Genomic DNA, 27,127 nt, shown 5'->3' with positions numbered 1-27,127 from the left:
TCTTAACACACAATAAGCAGATTAGTTTTAATACACACTTACATCTGAGTCAGAAGTATCTGACTTTTCATGCATAGCATCATGCTCTTCATCATCATGCTCACTCTCACTGGTTGTTACAACATGTTCTTCATCCTCAAGCTCACTATCTTTGTTTGTTACATCATGCTCTTCATTGTCATGATCACCGTCTTTGTTTGATACATCATGCTCTCCATATTCATGCTCACTGTCTTTGTTTGTTACAGCAAGCTCTTCATCATCATGCTCACTGTCTTTGTTTGTTACAGCAAGCTCTTCATCATCACGCTCACTGTCTTTGTTTGTTACAGCAAGCTCTTCACCATCATGCTCAATGTCTTTATTTGTTACATCATGCTCTTCATCATCATGCTCACTGTCTTTGTTTGCTACATCATGCTCTTCATTGTCATGCTCACTGTTTTTGTTTGATACAGAATACTCTTCATCCTCATGCTCACTGTCTTTGGTAGTTACAACATGTCCTTCACCTTCATGCTCACTGTCTTTGGTAGTTACAACATGCTCTTCACCTTCATGTTCATTGTGAATCGTTTTTACAAAGCTTTCTTCCTTCTCATGCTGGTTGTCTTTAGTTGTTACAAAATGATCACTGTCTTTATTCACTGAGCCATGCTCTTTCTGTGCAACTACAGAAACTGAAAACTCATGCTCCACAACCTCCTGATTTTTTGGTTCTGAACCATCTCTTTCTACAAGGTCCTCAGCACACTCAACCTTTTCTTCTAGGTCTAAATCATATTTATTTTCTGATTCCTCAAGCATGACTTTGTTGTTCTTTCTACAAGTATCCTCAATAACATGTTTATCATACGTCAAATCTTTTGTTACATACCCAGAGTCTGCATGTAGGTGTAAATCTAATGATGGCTGTTTTTCTTCATTAACAGACTTTTCAAGTACATCTCCTACATTGTACTCCTCACTATCAATGTCATGGTATCTTGGTCTGTGCTTAGCAATACTCCTAAAGTGGGGAATATCTTCAAAGCTGTAGCTAAGGTCATAGTTAGTTGTTAAAGGTGAGGTAATCTTAGAATCATCTGTTTCTGTACAAGTAACTGCATCACTTGTGGTTTGTGACTCATTACCTTCATTATCTGATTTTTGAGATTGAATTGTCTGTCCATTTCTTTGAGCTATGGCCCTTTTTTCTTCAGAATTATTGCTATGTAACTGTCCTTTAAAATACTTATTATTATCAGCTTCTGCATGTGAATCTGGAGAATCTACATCAGATTCTGATCCAGATCCGGAGCTAGGGCTCTGCTGCTCATCACTTGAGGAATCACTATCTTTCCTACTTCTATAATGAGAATTTTTTGTTTTATTTTTTGAAGTATAATGTGATTTATTCTGTGTTCCAAGAGATGTATTTTCTATGTTTAAATCAATGTTATCATGGACCTTCGCTGAGTTACGTTGCCTTTTACTTTTTGGAGCTTCTACTTCTGTCCTAGCACCTTCAAAACCATGCTTATTAGTGGTTAGACTACCAGAATTGCCATCTTTGAATTCAAAACTCAAGGGGTCAAAATCTAAGGTTATTGGACTGTTTAGAAGCTTGCTGCCTTCAGGGGATAAGGGAGCATTTTTACTTACAGTGCTATCCCCCATCTCTGTTAGTGTCTTCACTCTTGGCATGGTTTCTAGTCAGAAAAATAAAACATAATTGTTTTTCAAATATCATACAACAAATTGAATCAATATTCTGATATTTTCTTTAAATAAATTAACATGTCTCTCAAAAACCTCTCTTACAAAGAATTTAACTGTAATACTAATGAGAAACAAGATATTATATAAAACAATAAACCATGAAATTAGTGTAAAAGAAAGCTCTTGTCACAAATGGCAAAATCATCTAGTATTATTAAACTTATATGATTAAATACATTTTGCTATTAGTCTATTAGCAAAATATATATATACACTACAGTGCCACAAAATCCAACTATGAAATTCATTCTTACCCCCATAATCAATCCATATTCAAGCATAAACACGATTAAGGCAGTACAAAAAATCCACTAAAAATATTGTTCTTATAAAAATTACATGATGGTGTTCTTAAAACAAAAAAAATATAAAAAAAAACAACAATCTTATCAATTTATAATTTGTTTTAGTGTTGTAATTCGTATGATGTTTACATTATATTTACGAATCCCTCAATTTAACATACAATTTTATAATCTGCATAATATGTATTTTACACTTTCCCTAAAAGATATTTAAATTGTGGTTTCAAATCAAACAGAAATGTTATTCTTCTTTTACCACATACCTAATTCAAATGAATATGATAATCAAACATGGAAGTGTGTTTACTAAAATAGATTCTATGGTAGGAAAAATGAAAGATTGTTGAAACAAGTCCATCATAAAAAAACGAAAACATACTATGCTTGTTTCCTATGCTTCCAAGTAAATTTAAAGCCAGAATTTACATATCATCCTTTGAAACAAATGTACTCTACTGACACTTTGAATATTATAGTCTTCATCCATCATCTAAATCTATGTGTGTGCCAACAAGAAAAATCCTACAACCACTGTTCTGCTTCAAAACGAACAATAATAATAATAATTTCTTAATTTTATAATAATAAAAAAGAATGCTACCATTATAAATAGTCTAGTAAACTTTTATATTCTGTAATCATTTACACATAACCTTCAGTAATTTTCTTGAAAGGGACCTAAGGCTGCCTGGAGGTGTTACCTGTTTTAATCACTCACACCACTATACACTATTGTTTTGTCTGTCAGTCAGTCAATAGACACTAAAACGACGTCACATAAAGGACGCTTAACGTTGTAATTTGTACTGTCGTGACGTTAGCAAAACTTGCACATGCCATGAATCACGAAACGAGAACAATTATGCACGCTGTAGGTCACAACACAGTATGACATGTGAAATTCAAAAGCACGAAATAAAAACATTTGTTATTCGTAATTTGGTTTTATGTACTCTTGAAACGCAACACTTTCGGGTACCCTGCGCAAGTATTTCAGCGTGTGTGTGTAATCAACACCTTGCCAAAGCAGCATTGTCTACAATCAACATAGCCATTTAGTCAGCCTTGACTGTTACTTTTCCTGTATGGTCTGAATGTTTGGCAAATTAACTTTTACGGTCTTACTATACAAACGAAGTAGTTCTGGTATAGTAAATATATTATTTAAAACAATGCATTATACTGCCACCCTATAATTCTAGTTTAGTGTTAATTTTGTAATGTAAAATTACTTTACAATTCAAATATCTTCTTCAGCGTTAACTAAAATCGAAATATCTCAGTACTTGCAACAGACAGACTGCCTATACTGAATTACACGCGATCTAGAGTTAGTTTCTCCTATAAGTTGGCCCGGCATGGACAGGTGGTTAGGAAGCTTGACTCACAATCTGCGGGTCGCGGGTTCGAATCCCCATTCCACCAAACATGCATGCCCTTTCAGCCGAGGGGGCGTTATTATATGACGGTCAATCCCACTATTCGTTGGTAAAAAATAGCCCAAGAGTTGGCGGTGGGTGGTGATGAGTAGCTGCCTTCCCTCTAGTCTTTCACTGCTATATTAGGGACGGCTAGCGCAGATAGCCCTCGTGTAGCTTTGCACGAAATTCAAAACAAACAATCCTATAAGTCGTGGCAAAAAACAATAGACAGGAGCACACGCTTATATAAATAATAGTTATTAAATCGCTAAATTAGTAATTTTACTTCCAGTGCCATGTTATAAAAAGTGTTATTACTCTTTTCTTACTTCATTCTTTTAATATTTTTTTCTTTTATCAAACGTCGTCAAAACAATTTAAACCACACAATATTCAACAAAGATCAATCCATAGTAACCACAGAAAATTATCACATATTATTATTATATCTGATAATTTTCTGGGGTCACTGTGGATGGATCGCTCTTTGTTGAATATTGTGTGGTTTAACTTTTTTGTACAACGATATCACACTAAAACGTGCAATCTGGAAAACATGTGCGATTTCTTTCCGAGTTATGATATTTGTACATAATTATAAGTAGCTTTTCTACTAGGCTACAAACTTTACCTAAATGAGTTAAGACTCAACCAGAAATGTTTTAATTCTGGCAATCTGTGAACGTTTCACTAAACAAAGATATTTGTTGTCATGAGAATAAAAGTAAAAAAATTAAACAATGCTTAAACCACAGAAATTTTCAACGCAATAGATATTTCTGTCGTGTTTGATGATATCGTCGAGCCCGTAACATTACCTTTATGTTGAAGCAACTTCAATATAGATATTATGTGACGTTAAAATAGTTTCTGAGAGCACGTGCCACAATACACTTTACAGATATGTTCTAACATGCAAATATTTTGAGCTTCAAAAACAATAACAATAATGACAAAGAGAGAAAGTATCATAGAGCTTCAATAAAACGGTACATGAGTTGTTAGCATTTTATCTTTACCACATAAATAATACAAGTAAGTTAATCTTTTTGTGATAACTTCAATGATATAAAATTTCTTCATACTTACTTGAGGCACAAAATAACTTTTGTTATTGTTGTTTTTCTACAGAGGTTCAAAAATTGTCCACTTTCTACTTTTATTTAACAAGTTTAAGTTAGATTCTTTTTTCTTTTGTTTTTTAGTTTTCTTAACTATGTGATTAATTGATTGTTCTCCTGTACTTTATAAGTGCCCTTAACACACATAATACACGTTAACAGGATAGTAATGATATTAAAATTACAGTGATGCCTATTAACGTAACATAGTTCATGAATAAATGTCAAGAAGAGGGTTCATGATGCTAAAAACCATGTAACACCAAAAATATTGGTAAAACACATTTAAAAAAGTTAACACCCTAGCGCTTCCAGCAGATAGTTCTGTCTTCTTCAGGGGTACAAGCAAAATGATGTAAAAAAAGCGGTATGCGGATCCTAAATAGTTTTAGTTCATAGTTTTTAAAAAATAAACAACTCCAGCTTATTATTGTTATTGTGAAATACTTCAGTTGAAATGTTAAGCCTTTAATATTTGTTTCGTTCTCCGTCTCAACGTACTGACTCCAGTATGTATAAATAAAGCAGTCAAAATATTAAAACAAAAAAATATATAATAATTAACATTTTGGATAAATACCATATTAAACATACGTATGTACTGTAGACATTGATAAACAAAAAATCTACGATTACTGTTTAATTAAAAATGCTTTATATGTATATTTTGTTCGTTGTTGACGAGAGTAGTTAGTAGGAAAGTTGAGAAGGCGGGAATCTTTTTTTAGAACAACAAGGTATGGTTAACGTTGTATAAATATTGTTCCTCATTTGAAGGTTAGCATTCCTTCGCACAAATTTGTTTTTATCTTTAACATTTCGATAATATTTAACAATATGTTTTAATGGGTGCTGTAGGTGGAAATATTCTATTAGAATAATGTTATTCGTACATCAGTTAATCCTAACACAACACAAGAATTTCGTTTTTAACCAAGTTTCGAATTTCTAATACGAGCTGACTCGCGTGCTATATTTCTAAGCCTAAAAAAGTCCTATAAGTTGAAACAAACTTGTAGCGTTCTTCAAAGCAAGGTTTTCCAAAATAAAAAGCGAAAAATACAATATTTTCATTAGAATAAAAACTACGATAAAATGCGATTTTCTGACTTAATTGTTTTAAAAGTAGTCAACAGTAAAAATAACTTACATATTTGTAATCTAGCAGCAATCATAATGAAATACGTTTCACATTCTCGTAGGGTAACAGCACATTTTATATTCCCTCCTCCACCCCCATCTTCGAGTACAGTCATCAGAATGTGTGTATTGTGTGTTTTAAATAATCGTTGAATGCGTATTAACAAAACCAATAATTTATTTTACTTTTAAGAACAGAACTACTATAGAAGAAACAAGATAACAGCTGCTGTGATAAGAGTGCAAAGATTCAGCTTCAGTTACATTAACTATTATGAAAGACACTGAGTTTGTTTCGAATATTTGCGAAAAGCAACACAAAAGTTATCTATCCGTGCTAGCCGTCCATAATCTTGAACTAATGGACTAGAGAGAAAGGGGATAGTCAACAGCTCCAAACGCCATATTTTGGGCTCCGCAAGTAATAGTAGGATTGTTTGAAGTTAAGCACAAAGCTACACAATGGGCTATCTGTGCTCTGCCCACCACGGATATCGAAACCCGGTTTCTAGCGTTGTAAGTCCGCAGACCTACTGCTGTGCCACTGGGGGCTAATAGTAGGATTTGAGCACCACTTATAACGCACCTACGACCCCAAAGTAAGGATCACGATATTTTTGCAATCATGGACTCTCGGATTTACAGTCCGGCACACTATTCACTAAGCCACGCCCGACCTGAAAGGCTGTGATAACTTAGAAGAGAGAACGGGCAGAGCACGTGATTATTTCGTATGACCATCTTTACTCCTGGGCATAAGACACAATCAAGCATAAATTCCATAACAATATTTTTCATCAACGAAAAAATATATAATGCTTGATTATTGTTATCAAAATAATATTCGTTAAAAAAAAAGAAAAAACTACAATTATCATTTGAGAATATTTCAAAACAAAGCCAACCTTCTGAGAAGTCGTCGTTGTTCTCAAAGTCCAGTTTCATTTTGTTTTGTGTCCGAGTCAGTGAGCTCGAGTTTTCTATGTAAACAGCGAGTACTGAAACCAAAACTCTGCACTAAAACACTACAAACTGCAATCGCTTAAAAAATTGACCTTTCCTGAACAACAGATTTGTGTGAACGACTGAGAATCTTTTCACCCAACCTCTTTTATCCGTTCACGGAAGTAGCACGAGTAAATAGGTCACTCATTAATCTACTTCCAACTCTTGAGCTTTTCATGGGTTGCAGATTCTGGTTCACCAATGTAGATCTTTACAAAACACACTTTTTTTATCATCATCTATAAGTAGTAACAAACGCTCTGCTTCCAATGATTTACTGACATATTTTGCTTTAACTTTTCTGACGTTGATGTATTTTGCGCAGGTGAATAACTGGGTCTCTGTAACCCTCTTCCGAAATAATTTTCCACCTTTTTTTTTCAGCTTCTAAAAACAAAACGTAATAACACCAAAATTTGGATTTTAGTGTATGAACTAAATTTTCAGTGAAACAGATCGAAATTGGAAAAATAAAACTTGAAATTCATTCCAAACATCTTCCCATAAAACATAATGTACTCCAACCATTGAATAAATTTGGCGAAAGTGTTCACAAAACAAAGAAATAATTGTAACCAAAATCCTTGCCTTCTTTTTTACGAATTTTACAATGTTTAGTTATGGACGAAGATTATAAAAAGTGTGACGTCTCGATTACAAAGTGCTTGACTTCTGAACTTAGCTTTTCAATCAGTCTACACAATAACTCTTGTTCTGTGTAAATGCCTAGTGTTTTATCACCCTTTATTAAACCATGAATAAACCCATATAACAATTTAAGATTATTAAATTGTTAATGAAGAAGTGGCACGTTGTTTGGACCTACTTTTTATTCAATAAGGACTAAAATATGATGCAAGTCACTAAAAACACAAATGAAATTAGTGTGTGTAATGACCAAGTTACAAGGCCTTTTTCTATCACAATCCCTTTGTCTTGTCTATTCGATTCTCCATCTTCAACTAAGGCCTTTTTCTATCACAATCCCCTTTTCTTGTCTATCGATTCTTCAACTAAGGCCTTTTTCTATAACAATCCCTTTGTCTTGTCTATTCGATTCTTCATCTTCAACTCAGGCCTTTTTCTATCACAATCCCTTTGTCTTGTCTATTCGATTCTTCATCTTCAACTAAGGCCTTTTTCTATCACAATCTCTTTGTCTTGTCTATTCAATTTTTCATTATGAACTAGAATCTTTACCTGTTTATAGCGAGTCATTATTTCGGACCAAAAACTTAGTTCAAGTTGAAATCTCAAACCTGTCGATATTTATTGAAGGGTTTGAAGTGGATGCTGCAATTGTATTACAGGTGGAAGCACTCTGTCCCATCGCCTTCAATACCTCTTCATATGCACGTCTCTGAGTATAAGTATTAAAGTGCATGAGAATCAACTTTAAATACTGATATATTTGGTAACTGTGTTATATTCATAACAAATAACAATGATTACGGTGGTCACAGTTTTCAAATAAAAATGTTAAGGGGAAATAAATATCACTTTTCTTTCAAGCTTTTTCGTTAGAAGTGCGTGCTGAACTACTTTCTACTGTGAAATTTGCATACACAGTGGTGAAAGTGGTTATTTAAAACTGCTCAACCTAACGTAGATCATGCTCAAACTTGAAAATTTTTCTCGCGAAAAAATTAACACACGGAAAACAGCTATTTCCATTTAAATCTACTGTATTTCTAAGCAAAATGGATGGGATAGAAGACAAGACGTGTTTCTTTGACAGTAAAAACAGTGGTACATCATTTTGTTCATAAGGCCAAGAACCCAGCCTTCTGTGAAAGTATCATGTGTTCAATCCGATATCAGTCACGTCTCATTTGAAACAAATATATTGTTTATATTTACAAACTGCTTTCTATATTTTGCAAATTCCTTGACAATGAAAGCTTTAATTAACAGCTCTACCCTCATAATAAAACCAATCTAACCAGGCAGCTAAAAACACCTGGAAACTTGCCAATGACTTGTCTGGTCTGGTTATATACTGGAAGCTGTCTTCATGACGTGACAAAATGTCGTTCTTCTTGGCATGCAGCAAGGATGTCGATTTACAAAAGTTTCGAGAAACTGTGAACTCGTGCCAGTAGGACAAAAGCTAAAAATATCAACATCTTGCACACAGGCACTCTACTAATTTTAACTAGGACGTCGAAATGAACACATAATTTCCGTAAAATTGTGTTCTCTTGAGCAATCTCATTTTCTACTGAACTAAATCACTTCATTATACGGTGCTGTTTCATACAAATTAGATTTGGGCGTGTAATAATTTGGTAATATTAAATATAGCGACACACAGTATTGCAATGAACTTGACAAAAATCAACTATTTTTTGTTGTTTTTTTCCAATGCGGACGTGTATAACAGTATGGTTATATACAATATAACTACAGAGAGAAGATGAAAGTTGATTCAACTGAAAGGCTTTTTTCACAACGTTTTCAAACCAGCGTGATTATATACAGGGAGAAAATTAGAAGTGATCCAGTTGAAGAACTCCTTTCAAAACGCTTTCAATAGATGTATAACAATGTAATTTTATAAAATATAGCTGGGGGATGAAAATTAGAAGTGATCCAGTTGAATGAATCCTTTTAAAACGTTTTCAATAGAGAACGTATAACAATGTAATTTTATAAAATATAGCTGGGGGATGAAAATTAAAAGTGATCCAGTTGAAGGACTCCTTTCAAAACGTTTTCAACAGAGAACGTATAACAATTTAATTTAATAGCTAGCAGAAGAAGTGATCCAGTTGAGGGGACTCCTTTCAAAACGTTTTCAACAGAGAACGTATAACAATGTAATTATATAAAATATAGCTAGGGGAAGAAAATTAGAAGTGATCCAGTTGAAGGGCTCCTTCCAAAACGTTTTCAATGGGGATAACGTATAACAATGTAATTATATAAAATATAGTTATGGACAGAGAGAGACAGACTTGAATAGCGTTTTACAAAACGTTTTCAAAAGTTGCACATGAGTATTTAGCTATATGAGACATACTTAGACAAAGATAGACATATTGACACTATTGAGCTACAATATTCATGAAAATTTAATCGATCACTTTTAAACATTTTTGACCCACAGAAGACAGACCTGATGATGACAAAACCTTGTCGAAACGTTGTACACTTGCTGTTATGTTAAACTTATATTAAAGTTTTGCTTCATTACCCATTCAAGCCGTCTCCAGCGATTAGAAGACAGACCTGTAGAAGTTTCACCTTGTAGGTAAAAAGGAACTTTATTTTAAGATTAATATTATATTAATTCGTTTCTTCAGCTGTTGAATAATTTCCTGTTCTGTGTTTGCAATAAACTGACACGTCACTTCCTAGCTCAAAATTACAGGAATCCTCGAGAATGTTTTATTGGCTTTGAAATATATTTGATGATAGTAATGATAAATTACAGTCTGAGAATACATTATTATTTACAGAACCATAACAAGTTTCCTGTTTCGCTTTGGATTGTTTATTGTTTAGCACAAAGCTACAACAATAGGATATCTGTGCTCAGCCCACCATGGTATCAAAACTCAGTTTTGAGACTTACCGCGTCACATTTCGAGCCATTTTGCTATTTGCTTTGTGAATAGCTATTCAATGTTTCTTCATCGACTCATTTTACGACTTCATCGGCCTAATAGTCCCACGTAGAAGGAACTAACGACAAAGTTGTAAGTTTCGTGCCAGAACTCTTTTACTAGTCAGAAACCTAACTACGTATAGCGATTTCACACGAAACCCTTTTTTTTTCTTAAGAGTACATGGTGAACAAATGATGTATACTTCAGGCTTGATATTGTCAATAATTTTCAGTTAAAGTGTTTTTCTTTTCTCACTTCTACGTTTCAAGTTTACAATGAACGTAATGTTCTTCTTCTTCGTTTGTTTTCTTTGCGTTAGAATAGATCTTAAATTAACACAAAGACATTCTGTCTAGATCTTCTGGCGAGCTTTCATCGTGCCTACAAACCAACAGAGAAGGTTTATACGATTATATGACGTCATTTGACAGCCCGTGTTACACAACATATGTAACACGTGCACGAAAATTGACCATCCTCCATTTTTGCCACTGACTTTTTTTTCTCAAAATTTTTCTGCAACGTTCTAATTAAATACTATATACAACACAACACTCTTTAGTTGAATCCAATATTATGTCATGTTATGAAGAACTAATACAGAATAACGGATAATTTAACTAAAAGCGGAGAAAAAAACGACTGTATTGTACACATAGTTCACAAACACCTTTTAAATACAACTTTGTCCATCACTTAACACCTACCTCCTAATCGGTCTATAAACTATGGATATTTTGTACAGAAGAACACACAACAGAGCGAAATTAATAGGATGATTAGAAGTTTACAAACATCCTTGAAAAATGATGGGTACACAAACTTGTCCAATCATTTATAGCTACCTCTCATTCGATTGATTCTGAGTCTTTAAATCGTGGATATTCTGTAAAGAAAAACTAATTGGTAAATAATTTCAACATCACATCGGGACGAGATGGAGTTTAAAAATTCCCCAGAAAGAAAAGGTGAAACCGGCACGCATGACGAAAACCACAACTATAATTTACTTGTGAAAAACGTATACAACATCTAAATTGTAAAGAGCCGGAGACCGTGACGCTATTTGCCAAGGCTGGAACGCTAGGTGTTAGTTGACCATTTGCTACTTGGTCATATACGCACATTCCAATCCGTTACGGGTGGTCAAGCAAGAATCATCTTGGAATTCCTGATGTCTCTCGACCATCCATTATCAGGTCGTTGTTCAACCACAGAACATGGTAAACAATGATTCTATATAATTCTTCTTATACAAAGAAGTTATCCTTTTGACAAGCTCCTTTAATCCTAGCAGTACACATGACAGACAGATTTGTGTGTTTTTTGTTGTTGTTTTACCTTTATTACGTACGTTTAAATAACTAAACAAACGCATATGAAGACAAGATACAATTTACTACGCTATCTCTAAATTATATGTAATCATATGACTCTAACTGTTACTCTTATTACTTACAGAATACCTGCTAACAAAATGTATAACTTACTATATTTTACCTACTTTGTCTCAGCGGTCGAAGTATCACTGTGAAACAGTGGTTCTCAAACCTTTCGTCTGCGGGCCACTTTGGCGGGTCAAAAGACCCCTGAACCACCTACCGGCCCTACCCCCACTCGCTTTCGCTTGCCACGCAAAAAAACAAAACAAAAAAAACTTCATCACAATTAATAAGAAGAATCGCGCTGCTTTTGATGTTGCTTGCAATTTGGACCAGCCCTCAAACCATCTGGAGGACCCTTGCGAACCACCAGTGGTCATAGGACCACAATTTGAGAACCACTGCTGTAAAGGAACGAGATCACAAATGCAATGACATTAACTAACGATACACATTTATGAGGACTGCAGCATTTTGTTCACAAAAATATACTTACCAAAAGACTTGCAAAGTGGAAATATTGGTACAAATTTGTTTAAAACTGCCTTACCCCACGGCGAGAATAACTTTAAATTCAAGCTAACTTGGCTGAAAGTTTGTTGTATGTACCCATTTCTTCTAGTTCTAAACCTCAAATCATGTTGAAACTTAAAGTAGGCTCTAAAGTAAAGGCTTACAAAATTCGGTGACAAATTTCACTACACAATGTTTTCTTATAAAACGAAAAGTTGGCATTCGTCATAATGGTATAAAACTTTCTTAGAAATAATCCTATTACTTTTCGTAATTATAGATTCAAACGTGACAGGTTCAATTGATACTACGGTTGTTTTCTCTTTGCGAAAGTACGCCTAAACGCTTTTTACCCCATCTAGTGGAATCTGATAATTGTAAGTACATATAAAATATAAATATATATTACCTTACTACTAAACGTAGTTTGTACTTTCAAAAAATATTACTGACATTTGCTTTCGAGAATCTAGTGAAATCTTTTTTATTCCATGGTATCAACATTACAACTAGTACTTTATGTGTAAAACAGTTTGAAAAAAAAATAAACCGTAATAATTTCAAAAAATTCTAATTACTTCACATTTCGTTGATGAATGTGTACTGTCGTTCTTACAAGTAATAAATTGACACAGAACATTGTGTTTGTAAAGAAGGAAACTATTAAAGCTTCATGTCTCTCTTACTTTCGGTAATATTGCTTTTTGTTACAACAAATGTGTAAGTATTTATTTTATTACATAAAGATATATTTAATATATTTATAGTCCTAACTATATTACTAATTTGTATTGTGTGTGTGTGAGAGAGAGAGAGAGAGCGAAAGAAAAATTGGAATGCACGTGATCATTTTATGGTCGTATCTAAAATTTTACAATCAATTTTTTTACTGGCTTTGTACTGGTGTTAGCCGTTTGTTTAGTTAAACATTTTATTATTTAAATGTACGTTAAAAATTTAAAGAAATATGAAAGCTCAATATTATTTATCACTGGATTTTCATATTCTCTTCTAAAAAAGTATTTATTTTAAATTGCCGTACGTCTTATGTCAAGTACACAGGATGCAAAAACTGACAAGAGAATTAAAGCTACCATTTGTTTAGTTTGTTTGTAATTATGCACAAAGCTACACAATGAGCTATCTGTGCTCTGCCCACCACGAGTATCTAAACCAGGTTTCTAGCGTTGTAAGTCCGCAGACATACCGCTGTGTCACTGGGGGGCCATTTGTTTAGTTTTGTTTGCACTGCGAAGTATCGAACAGGATATTTCTTTACATGCTGCCTCCCAGTAGCACAGCGATATGTCTGCGGACTTACAATGCTAGAAACCGGATTTCGATACCCGTGGTAGGCAAAGCACAGATAGCCCTTTGTGTAGCTTTGTGCTTAACTACAAACAAATTTACAGGCTGCTTTATTCATTCGATCTTATTCGATTATGAAATGTTTATAAATTGGAATCGATGCCAAGTGGAGTAAAATTTGTACTTAATAGTGAATTGATGACTAAGAAAACATTAGATTAATAAACGACAGATTTCCTCTTTATAATTTACAATATGTTAGTCACCCCGAAGTTTGTTACTTAGATGGAGCTTCAGTTTAAACTCCGAGGAGCGATGACATACTTGTGAGAAAAAAAAATAATTTAACGTCTCTCTCTCTCTCTCTCTCTCTTTTTTTTTCTTTTTTTTTATACTTAGGCAATTATGTAATGCTACCCAAGTGCGAATTTTTTCTGTATCTTATTCCTATCATTCCCAAGCACAAACGTTAAATTTATCAAGATATCAGTGATACGTTTCTAGAAATATTAATGGAACAAGCAAACAACTCCTCTCTCATACATACTTCTAACACCAGCAACTGAAGAAAAAAATCCGTACGGTGTCATTATATTTGCTGTATATATTTTTTTACACAAACAGAGCATATAACAAGTACATATGCGCCAGTTGAATTTATTTACGTTACTGCTCTTAGTGCAACCCGTTAAAATATTACAGTAAAAAAGGACATTTTATTTATTGTTTTCTTTCACGACGACTGAATAAAAAAAACATGACATAAAATCAACAAATAAGACCTGTAACCACAGAGATGGTTGAGCTTGTGAGAGATGACCCGAAAAATTTAGGCTTCCCAAGAAAGGTGTTTTTGTTTGTAGTTGAGCACAAAACTACACAATGGGCTATCTGTGCTCCGCCCACCACGGGTATCGAAACCCGGTTTCTAGCAGTGTAAGTCCGCAGACAATCCGCTGTGCTACTGGAGGGCCGCAAGAAAGAAAACAGCAAGTTTACTAGTAATGTTTTATGGATGATAAAGCATACTACAATAACAGAATAACAGAAACGATACATTTTATCCAATTCGACGGTGTTTTAAACCTTTGAATTAAACCGGGGGTCTGAGTTCAGCGACCCCATCCCCGACCATCGAAGAGAGTGCAGCACTAGTAGCCACCTTTATTTTAACTCGGATAGCGCCAAATAAAATATATTATATTTGAGGACGAGTAAATAAATCCGAAGTCTTTTAATCGTCTCTAATAAGTTTGAACTACCAGCCAGAGGGAAGACAGCCGACCAGCAGTACCTACCGCTAATTACTCTTTCACCAATGAATAATGGGATTTACCATCATATTGAAACGCCACCCCCAGCTGAAAGGGCGAGCACCTTCGGTGCCGGGTTTCGATATCGCGACCCATAAGTTGTGGGTAAAGCACCCTAGCCACCAAGTAATACCAAGCCCGATATTGGTGAACTATCATACAATAAATTAAAATATTATAAAGTGGATTTATATGTTAAACATTTGTAAAACAAAAAGTAATAAAGCACCTCAAAAGAAACTTTACATAAATCACTATAGAAAAATTATTACATTAATTATAATTGCTTTGTTTGCTTGTTTTGCAGCTAAAACCTACAAATTGGTCTATCTGCGCTCAGTCCACCGCGGGGAATCAAGCCCCGGATTTATTTAACGTTATAAGTTCTCAAACATAATCCTAACCTATCAAAAGAAATTATTGTTGTAAATATATCACCTTATAATGTAATAAGAACATAATAATAATTGAATATATCTTGGATGTATAAACTGTTTTAACTTTAACAATTTTGACTAAACTCACTTTTTGGGTGTGTCGCTCCTTTTGTAAACTCTCGAATTTTTTTATTTAGGAAAATATTTATACAAGATATTTCGTTTTTACAAAAACAAAACGCTAACCCTAAATGGTGCGTCTACATTACGTACGTCTCAAGTTAATTAACTAATGATAAAGCTGCGTGATTTTGTGTGTGTGTATGTGTGTTTTAAACTCTTTAAAATGTATACAAATCTCGCAAAAATAAATAAAACTACAAAAGACTATAAAATAATAACACTTGCTTTTCTGCACAGAGTGAATCGGTACTCATTCTTTTTTGAAATGAAAACTGTCACAGCGATTTCATAGTCATGCGTATTAACTGATCATTTTTTAAAACACTTTTACACAAACAACAGTAGGACAGCCCATGAAAATATTATTCAGCAATCAGAGTCTGAATTATTAAAACACCACGAGTACTTTCTTTCTACTCCATTGTACTCTAGCCCTAACGCAATGTAGTGTGTAATTACTTTATGATTTTTCTTCTGTACCGGTTTCCATAATGAAAGCAGTAAAGATAAGAAAATTATGAAATTGAAAGAAGATCGGTATGTAGTACTTGGTCTCAATAAGTAATTTATTTTAAGATATATAACCTAAATTTTAGTCACAGTCTTGCAGTAAAGTTTACGGTACGTGTAATATTTATAAACCCAGCATCTTATAACACTTACCTGATTCTGTTTGTAAAACAAAAACAATACAAGAGTCCTTTGGAATCTCTGAGCTTTAGTTGCTAGGCGCTGTCTCTCCGAGTTTCAGCACAAGATAAAGGTACCGAAAGTTCTTACTCTCTCTCTCTCTCTTAAGCCCTCTTTAACTGTGTCCACATTTAGCTGCAACCTACATCAAGAGCAAAATATGGTCACGTGACTAGTGCTCGAAATGGATGCCTGTGTACCCTATATAAGTTTACGTCATTCACTCGACTAAGCTATGACGATAGTTTGTGTTTCTTCATTTCTATCCTCTTATACTTCTTTTTGCATGTTTTATTTCCATCCCATAATTATTCACGTTCATTTAGTGTTTCCTTCAGTCATATAAGGTTTGCTAGTTTCTCATGCCTTACATGGTTTCTTGCGTGTCTGTATCAGTTTATACGAAAATTTTCCATAACTAATACAATAACTTTTCACATCCGTCGAAAATGCTAAGGTTTAATCATTCGTTTTTTGTTTTGTTTTTATGTGACTTACCAATCTTTTTCTTTCTTAAATATATCCTGAATACTTCTAAATTTTATTAGCATAATATTTGGCACGTGATTTATAGGGCAGTACCCTATAAAGCACGTCAAATGATAGGGTAAACTAGCTGCCTTAGAAGTAACAATTTCTGTTATCATTGTTATTATAAAAATATAATTTAAAGCCAAAGAGCAATTTTAAAAAGTTGTCTGGAAATCAGACCAAGTATCGATGTTAGTTTCTGTAGCCAACACCTGATGTTCTACACCACTCTGTACGTTATTCATTTCAAAACACGAGAAACAAGAAACAAATATGGCAGAGTACTTTGTCAGAACTGTAGTATAGTCTATCGAACTACTCCGTACTGGATGTTAAGTTCTTTTTTTTTTTTTTTTCTTGTCTGGCAAACACGGAAATTCACAAACTTTAATCAAAACATATTTACTCGTTCCGAACACTCCAGCTTTCGAATTAATAACAAGCATAAAACATACTTCACAGAGAGAGAGATGATAGACGATAATTCATTTTGAAGAAAATTAACTTTAACAATTACACAAAATAAAACGCCACTTTCAGTTGATTTCTACGCCAGTTTCTAATTATTGTTCACCGGTATTTTCGACATCTTTATAATTTCTATAATTAAACTTTCAATACAGACGTTTTTCTATTCGTTGTTGTGTGACTTTAGGTTTTGTTATAATAATACAAAGAGTCAATTCCTACTTTATGGTCAGACAAGGGTAACCCAAGAGCTGATGGTGGGTGTTGTTACCTAGCAGCCTTCCCTGGTGTCTATCAGTTCAAAATTAGGAATGGCTGTGAGCAGAAAGCCCTAGTGTAGCTTTGCGCGAAATAATAATAATAAAAGTTTTCAAACTTTTGCATTCTATATTTTCTGAACATAAACTGTAACAATAGTTATGCTAGTTTAAGATATTCATATATGTTACTATTATATTTTTTTAGTTACAACGTCAGGCTAGGGTAGCCTAGTTGTTGACGTGCCAGCCTGCAAATCGAGAGGTCCGAGGTTCGAGCGACGAAATGCTGTTAAGCACATTCCACACTTTCAGCTAAAAAAAAGTATTTGTAACTGTAGCAGTCAAAAACGTTATCTGCGAGTGGCAAGTTTTGCTGATTAAATACTTCTAAAAGTCAGACGTAGCGATCCCTAACTTACAGCTGCTGACAAGAAGTGGGGAGCAACGTGTATCGCTGTTTAATCCAAGTATCGCTTAAGGAGTCGTTGAAAATACCAGGTTACAGTGGTGGTGATAAAAATAAATAAATGGTCTTAAAAGTCAGTAAAAAGCATAAACGAATGGACAGCCGAGAAACGTTTGTTTGTTTTACTGAATATCGCGTAAAGCTACACGAGGACGATCTGTGCTAGCCGCCTATAATTTTCAAGTGATAGACCAGAGGAAAGAGAGAAGGCCACTAGTCAACACTACCCACCGCCAACTCTTGGGCTAGTCTTGTCAGACAGTGAAATTTTATCATTACTTTCATGATACACCTAAGATCCCAAGGTGCGTGGTGTGATTTTTTTTCTTTTTCAGTTTATCTATTTATTTATTTTGCGGTAAAGGGGCGCGAATCAGAAATCATTAGATCTACAGTTTGGTACGCTAACCAAAAGCCTATGCCTCGCCCGTCGAAAAACATAAACATGTTGTAATAATTAATAAGTACAAAAGTAGGCTTAACATGAGTTAAGTAACAATGTTATAGATATTTTGCACACATGGACGTGCTAATTCCACGAGTGTTTATGTTTTTCATAATTATCTATATCCAGTTTTTATATATTCTGATTTAATCAGTCTTAGTTTGCATTAATTCTGTATGTAATTTAAATGTTATTTCTCTTAACAAACAATTTTAGGTTTTCAATTGCTGTAATTATTGTTTTACATATTCCTGTTTCTTAAGTTATTCTCTCTGATAAATAGAACATGTGTGTTATAGAAACACGTGATAAATCACCAAAATGGCTAAACTACTCTGAATCTCGTTTTCTTCTTCCATTGAAGTCTAAATGGGTGAGTACCCGGATGAGTAAGAAACTTATCTGTATTTCCAAGCACAATGCAATGAAAAAGTGCGAAAAATATTTTTCTCTTTTTACTTTATCAGTATAGATTTAAAATGTGTAGTATTACACAAACACATTCTTAACACGAAAAAAAAAGTACCTTCAAACAAAAAATAATTCCAGCACGTCAATGTTTACAGGTGTGTAGTGTTTCAAATATACACACTCGAGCAACGGAAATTTCCCTCAAACTGTAAAAAACGTATTACAGTACGTCAAAGTAATTTCAAAATCTGTAATATTACAGGTAATTTCGACACAAAGGAGCTACTCATTAGACTTAAAAGAAATATGTCAAAGTTACCAGATGTTTAAAGTTACAGATGTGCAGACTCGACACAAAGGAATTAAAATGATAAAAAAAAGTTTACCAGTAGTAATAGTAGTTCCAAAACATATAGTTTTATAGATACAAAGATTCTACATAAAGGTGGTACCCCCCGAACTGTTAAAAACATTTTACAATATGTCAACATTTATAAGGTATGTAATGTTAGAGAAATACAGACTGGAAATGAAGGACATAACCCTCAAGGTGTATAGGTACACAAGCTCTGGGTCAGACCTGCATTAAATGACGTAAATCTAATGAAAATAATTAAACTAAATCTCGAACATTGGAATATTTTAGAGGGTTTAAATTATTGATTGACGTGAAAAACTTTTACTGGTACGTCTAGGATCTATATATAAATTTTAAAGATGTTACTGGTGTACAAAGAATAACAAAAAATTAAAGTCAGTCTTTGTTTGTTTGTTCGTTATTTATGACAAAGCTAATAAGGCTATCTGCCGCCATCTCTGATTCTGAACTATCAATCAGAGAGAAGGCAACCAGTCGGAAGTACCCGCCGCCAACTCTTGGGCTAAAATTTTATTATTGAAAAGTAGGATTGACCCCTCACGGCTGAAAGGGTGAGCGTGTTTGGCGCCAGGTTTCTAATACACCCTAACCACCAGGCCATTCCAAGCCTTTAAAGTAAGTCAAACACGTGTATTTGCAACCACTAACCATTTAAACTAAATTAACGTTACCATTAACGAAACTGTAAACGATAACTAGTTCTGAATAATTGTAAAACGTATTACTGGAAACATGTATTAGCAGTGTCATAAGATCGCATCTGCAACAACATTACCAACTCTGAACTCGTGTTCCATATTAATGATTATTCAGTGGAAGATAGATCTGACGAAATCTTGGCAACTTCTCATTCAGGCATTAGACGACGTGTGTCACTATCGTGTTTCAGTCATTAGACGACGTGTGTCACTATCGTGTTTCAGTCATTAACGAACGCTATTAATGGAGTACATCAAGTTGACGTTATCGTCTGTTGGATTAACATCTCACATACAAACAAAAGGAAGAAGTATCGATGATGTACATCAATTCAGTTAACGTTTCTGTTTTTCTATTCTCGTATCGTTACTTCGTAAGTGTTTCACAAAATACTTATATTTCGCATATTCATGTGTATACAGACCACTTGTCGGGTGTGTAGAATAACTGTGTTTCAGATGTTGTAAGAACTTTACGACTACCAAGTGACCAGAGTTCCGAATCAACCATTTCTGTCTTTCTTTTTTTTATCGTTCTAGAAGAGACACAACATTTACACAGCCTCCAGTAGCACAGCAGCATGTTTACGGACTCACAACGCTAGAAACCGGGTTTCGATACCCGTGGTGGGAAGAGCACAGATAGCCCTTTGTGTAGCTTTGCGCTTAACGACAAACAAACAGAACATTTACACAGTTTTACGTTAAGTTAGAAAACAGAATTTAACTTCCTGAATATAAAAATGTGTAAGTTAGTGTTTCTTAAAACAAACTCTGAGCACAAAAATTATTTTCAACTTGTAAATAAAATAACGTAAATTTTGTTCTCAACTTCAGAAATAAAGAGCATATTTTTTGTTTTCGACTGAGAAAATTTACATTTATATGGATGACGAGTCCCTTTATTTTAAATTATAAAAACTTTCAATTGTAAAATTATTCAAAACTGACCGCCAGGTGGTTAGGGCGCTCGACTCGCAATCTGTGGGTCGCGGGTTCGAATCCCCGTCACACCAAAACACGCTCGCCCTTTCAGCCGTGGGAGCGTTATAATGTGACAGTCAATCCCACTATTCGTTGGTAAAAGAGTAGCCCAAGAGTTGATGATGGGTGGTGATGACTAGCCCTCTTCCCTCTGGTCTTACACTGCTAAATTAGGGACGGCTAGCGCAGATAGCCCTGGTGTAGGTTTGCGCGAAATCCATTTACATACATACACAAAACTAACTTTTTTACGAACTCAAAAATAAAATAATGCAAGTCATGTTTTACAAGTTTTAAAAACGGACACCATTTTTCTTCATCAATAGTATGTAGCATGTTTTCAACTGCTAAGAATACAGCACGTTAACGGAAAACATTATCATTAGTTAACTTGGAAAGAATCGTACGTGAGGACGAGAAGGTCTAAGCCTATAATACAAAATCTCAGATAGTCTGTCTGTAACAAAAAAGTCGGATGTGTGATATAAAATTATTAATACAATCTACATGTATTCATCATCCTCTCGTTAATCTTCTAAACCAAAAACGTTTTTACTCACTTAATATCGGGACACTTATAATAAGCTGATCAGTTTAAAAACATGCAACTACCACTCCCGTGAGGCCCATATGACATCATAGCTTTTTATACATATATATTCACATACAAATATATCTCGAACGTACGAAGGAATAGAGAAACTGTTTGAATACAACGATTTCTTTCTCTCTCTCTCTCTCTCTCTCTTTTTCGTTCGTGTGTCGTTAACCGTCTACATTTCAACTAGCGATAAAGAATTAATAGTAGGACTATTAAAGAAGTAACCACAATCAAGTAATAATGGCGTTAATAGTGACACAAAAGACCTTATTCATAGAAAAAGATGAGTCATCCAGTTAGAGAAACAACATTTTTTTTACAAACTTGTATATGTTGTTACAGCTACGTCATCTAAACAGTAACAAACGTTATATATTTTTTAAGTTTTCAGTGCTGACTGGGGAATGGAAACTATCTTCAATGAAGACGCCAAACAAGATCGGGTAGAATAAAAAAAAACATTTATCTGAAGTTGTTTGTCGTCTTTAACGTAAAAAAGTAATAAAGGTACTTCAAATTGAATATTATATTACGTAATAATTTATATAAACTTGCATTACAAGTTCCAGTACGACATAGACACTTATGAGTTTTTTGTTTGTTTGTTTTTACTTTGTTGTTATTTTTCGTATACTAACAAGTATAATCAGATGGCCCAGCATGGCCATGTGGTTAGGGCGCACGACTCGCAATCTGAGGGTCGCGGGTTCGAATCCCCGTCCCACCAAACATGCTCGCCCTTTCAGCCGTGGGGGCGTTATAACGTGACGGTCAATCCCACTATTCATTGATAAAAGAGAGGCCTAAGAGTTGGCAGTGGGTGGTGATGACTAGCTGCCTTCCCTCTAGTCTTACACTGCTAAATTAGGGACGGCTAGCGCAGATAGCCCTCGTGTAGCTTTACGCAAAATAAAAAAAAAACAAAATAAAAAAACAATAACGTAAAAAAGTAATAAAGGTTCTTCAAATTGAATGTTATATTACGTAATAATTTATATAAACTTGCATTACAAGTTCCAGTACGACATAGACACTTATGAGTTTTTTGTTTGTTTGTTTTTACTTTGTTGTTATTTTTCATATACTAACAAACATAATCAGATAAATACATTGATCATTTCTCCTTCAATTATCGAGAAGCGTATATTTGTTTCTTTGTTTTTATTTTTTCAATAACAAAGCCACAATGGACTATCTGCTGTGTTTACCACAGAGAATCGAACCCTGGATTTTAGCATTGTAAGTCCATAAACTTACCGCTGTCTCACGAAGCGAAATATTTAGTTTTTGGTTTGTTTGTTTGTTTGAGGTTAAGAAAAAAAGCTACACAATGGGTTATCTGTTCTCCGATCACCAAGGGTATCGAATCCCGGTTGCTAGCGATGTAAGTCCCAGACATACCGCTGTGCCAGTAGGGGGCTTAATTTTTGGAGAAGACTTTTCGCGCGTTAGCAGATTTGGACAGTAAGTAACGAGTTTTTTTTTTTATTTTTTTATTTTTTACATATTACACCAGGGTTTCCTAAGAAGTAACAGGTCACATAATATTTTGAGAGCTGTCTCAGGCGCTATACACCACCTATTAGTGTAAAAAAGTATCAAATTTATTGGTATTAAACGCCAGAGTAACACAATAATATCAAACATTAATCCCTGAGCCTCAAAGACAAAAGCAATGAACGAAGTTCAACATATAACTTCATTTTTCGTTTATTTATTATAAAAGTTTCCTTATTTGATGGTTTGGTCGGAACTGCTCCATAGGCTGGCAACAATCGGTCAACCTAATATTATATAATTCTAAGTAAAATCACAAGAGAGTTTTCTTTAAATTTTAAGTTTGCAAAAATTGATATATTTCGCGCACAAATGTTCATTAAATTGCTTAATGCTCTCCCCTCAGTGATAAGTAAAGGGCTTATGACGCTAAGAATCGGGTTTCGATACCAGTGGTGGGCACAGCACAGATAGCCCATTGTGTAGCTTTATGCTTAAGAATAAAATAACAAGATTGCTTAGTACAAAAGATAGATGACAACTGTATACGAGTAACAGAATAAACTCACTTTCACAAATATAAAAAGATCAAGGCTTTTATAAATGTCGGACTTCCTTATACTAAATAGAAAGATTAAACAAAAATGTATCCGCAGAAAAATAAAGAAAATAAAAAAGTTACCCGGTGTTTGCACAACATGCCCTTTACTTACAATAGCGCGTGCGTGGGTATCGTTTCGAGCAAACGTTAGCTGTGAAGAGAGATGCCGACGCCATCCTACCTGCAGACGTCAAGTTACAAGGCATGCGCAGAACGTACCTGCTTTACAGGATTCCAAATTTAGCAGTGTTAAATACCACAAGTGATAGCTTGAGTTTGGTATACATCTTTACAATACAGGCGCCATCTTCCGGCGAGCGTCCTTGCCAATCCTTCTAAACACGCTTGCAAAGAAATCGTAATGTTTAGTAAAACACGTACTCGAGTGGAAAGAATGGATCGCCAAACGACGTAGATGGTTGAGAAAAGTATAAAATACATTAACATCTATCTTACACTTTCATTATAAAACCGATATCTTCACATTACGTGTCGACAGGGTAAAGATTTGGGTTTTAAAGCAACTTCAAAACACTCAGTTCCGAATTCAATCCATAACACTATATTTCGAGTCCGTATATAACACCGAGTTTCGACTCTGTCCATAAGACAATCCGTATCTACATAAATATAATAGTCCTGTCTGTTCTATGTCCATGTAACTACTTCGTAGGGTGTGGATGGATCTTCACCCAAATTGGTATGGAAGTTCATTAGGTCCATGCGGGGGTACATACAGATCTTGAGTTTTTGCGGTTTTTATGGGTGTTTTTGCGTTTTTTACCACTACTTCGCTCCCCTGTTCATGGATCTTCACCATATTTGTCATGAACGTTTTTTTTGGGTCCATGGGGAGAGACATACAAATTTTCAGTTTTGCATTTTGCGGTTTCATTGGTGTTTTTTGCTTTTTTTACCACTAATTCACCTCCTGTGGATGGATCTTCATTAAATTTGGTATAGAGGTTCATTGGGTCCGTGGAGAAATACATACACGTTTTAATTTTGGCGTTTATGAGCGTTTTTCACCACTACTTCGCCCCTTTTAGATGGATCTTCACCAACTTTGGCATGAAGGTTTGTTGGGTCCATGCGAAGATACATGCAAATGTGTGGTTTTACATTGTGTGTTTTGCAGTTTTTATGGGTGTTTTTTGTGATTTTTTACAATTACATATAAGGGTAGCAACTTTTCATATCCTAAGATAACCTTTCATTAATCATGATTTTACATAACTTCCGTCCAGGGGACGGGTACTTCAGCTAGTTTTAAATAATTTCATAGTGTCATAGAAAAATTAGATGACAGTGTCATGGAACATTTAGATTAACGTATCCAATATAATTTAGGCTATAGTAACATGGAACATATAAGACATGGTGTCAATGGAAATTTACGTCATAATGTCATGGAACACTTAAGTTGTAATGTTATACAACATTTACGTCATAATGTCATGGAACATTTAGGTCGAAGTGTCATAGAATAGTAAGGTCCCAGTATCAAGGAAAGTTTAGTCAATAACATGGAACGTTTAGGTCGAAGCGTCATAGAAAAGTAAGGTCCCAGTTTCAAGGAAAGTTTAGTCAATAACATGGAACGTTTAGGTCGAAGCGTCATAGAAAAGTAAGGTCCCAGTTTCAAGGAAAGTTTAGTCAATAACATGGAATGTTTAGGTCGAAGCGTCATAGAAAAGTAAGGTCCCAGTTTCAAGGAAAGTTTAGTCAATAACATGGAATGTTTAGGTCGAAGCGTCATAGAAAAGTAAGGTCCCAGTGTCAAAGGAAGTTTAGTCAATATTATGGAATGTTTAGGTCGTAGAATTTGCTTCATATTGATCGTATTCAGTTACTCCTTTTCACTGAGTACCAAGTTAAGTAATAATAACCGAGTAATAATACGGTTTTAGTAAACTTACATAAGGCTAACACTAGCCCGGGCGTGGCCCTAGTAATTAGCGCACCAGGCTGCATATCCGAAGGTACGTGGTCCATGCAACATGCCGATAAGCACTTTCAAAGTTTCAAAGTGAGGGCGTTATACTCGTGACGGTCAATCCACTTAATAATTCCCATATAAGCGACGATTGTTTCTGACTAATTGCCTATGTTCTGATAAGGAGTTCTAAATTAAGAAGAGTTATTCCTGAAATATGTGGCCTTTGACCTATCTTTTTCAGCCCACGTGTCTCATAAGGTCAGTTGGTGTTGGAAATGTTCTATGATACAGGGATGTAAAACTTGTTAGTTAAATGAAGCATTACGAAATTTTATTGCCTAGTTTCCACAAGGAAATAAATCATGTCATGTTGCTTCTCAGCATACCGTCTGGAGTTATTCCTTATTTACTTATTATACAATAATAGTTAAGCATCGTTGATTTTTGTTTGGTTTTAAACCACTTACAAAGTATCATAATGTGTAACTTATGTACTGATTTATTTCCAAAGTACCTATTTAACAAACTAACGAAAATACAAACAAATACGTGTGTGTGGAATTGAAATTTTTAACATAAACTGCACTTTACGCGCGCGTGGGCTAAAACTTTAGGATTAGGATAAGGTCGTCCCTAATTTTTAACTACTGACCAGAGGGAAGACAGCCAGTCAACAGTACCCGCTACTGTAACAGCCTTGTCCAGCTCTTTAAACCGAATAACGGGATTGACTGTCACTTTTATAATCAATCCAGAGTTGAAAGTGCAGGAGTGTTAAAGACACCACGTCTTGAACCTTGGTCGTTCAACACTAGATCATGCCTGGCTTTTTTTTTATTCTTCTTCTGTAAACTTCATTGAAACATTTTTATATTGTGGAGTTATTCAAAAGTACGATAACTCCTTTATAACCAAGTTTCAAAAGGAGTTAACATCTTTCAACTCAACAAAAGGACCCGGCATAGCCAGGTGGTTAGGACGCTCGACTCGCAATCTGAGGTGTCGCGGGTTCGAAACCCCGTCCCACTAAACATGCTCGTCCTTTCGGCTGTAGGAGCGTTATAATGTTACAGTAAATCCCACTATTCGTTGCTAAGAGAGTAGTCCAAGAGTTGGTGGTGATGACTTCCCTCTAGTCTTACACTTCTAAATTTGGGACGGCTAGCGCAGATAGCCCTCATGAAGCTTTGCGCGACATTCAAAATAAACAAAACCCAACAAAAAATGTTCAGTGATGACGTTAATGTTTATTTTTTAATTCCATCGATGTGTTTAAAATATCTTTCAACCTACCATAACACCTTTTTTTTAACTTCTAGAAATGAATCAAAATATGCCCTCCCCCAGTGACTCAGCGATAAGTCTGAACACTAAAAACTGGGTTTCGATACCCGTTAATGGGCACAGCAAAGATATCCTGTTGTGTAGCTTTGTACTAAACAAGAAACTAACGAAAATAATTTAAATGTTGTGTTTATAATCCGCTGACAAAACAAAGTTGGTTTTTAGGCTCAAGACCATGGGAAAGTCGTGTAGGGAAAACTTTGTTAAAAAATTGAGTTTTAAAGACACTACGTCATTTGTAGGTCTTGTTCCATAAAGAGGAGTTCCAAGGTAGCCTCTCCTAAAGCTTGACGACCACAACTCCTGAAGTGGTTGATAGTTAACTCCTATAAAAATGAATGCAAGATATCAACAACGTGTCGTAAATTTGTGT

General features: G+C 34.7%; 1 protein-coding gene across 1 annotated transcript in view; it reads right to left on the bottom strand.

The window, feature by feature from the left end:
* LOC106470808 (kinesin-related protein 4-like) overlaps positions 1-12,439 on the bottom strand; it is a 68,446-nt gene extending 56,007 nt beyond the window's left edge. Inside the window, exons 1-2 of the mRNA XM_022399451.1 lie at positions 12,243-12,439; positions 43-1,691 (exon numbers count right to left, since the gene is read on the bottom strand). Coding sequence (XP_022255159.1) covers positions 43-1,686 — 1,644 coding nt within the window. The 5' untranslated portion in view covers positions 1,687-1,691; positions 12,243-12,439. The remainder of the gene's footprint in view (positions 1-42; positions 1,692-12,242) is intronic.
* Positions 12,440-27,127: the final 14,688 nt, after the last annotated feature.

The sequence above is a fragment of the Limulus polyphemus genome, unplaced genomic scaffold, assembly GCF_000517525.1.
Source record: "Limulus polyphemus unplaced genomic scaffold, Limulus_polyphemus-2.1.2 Scaffold4229, whole genome shotgun sequence".
NCBI lineage: Eukaryota > Metazoa > Arthropoda > Merostomata > Xiphosura > Limulidae > Limulus > Limulus polyphemus.
Note: the sequence above shows the minus strand (reverse complement) of the source record. Positions and strands in the feature narration are given on the sequence as shown.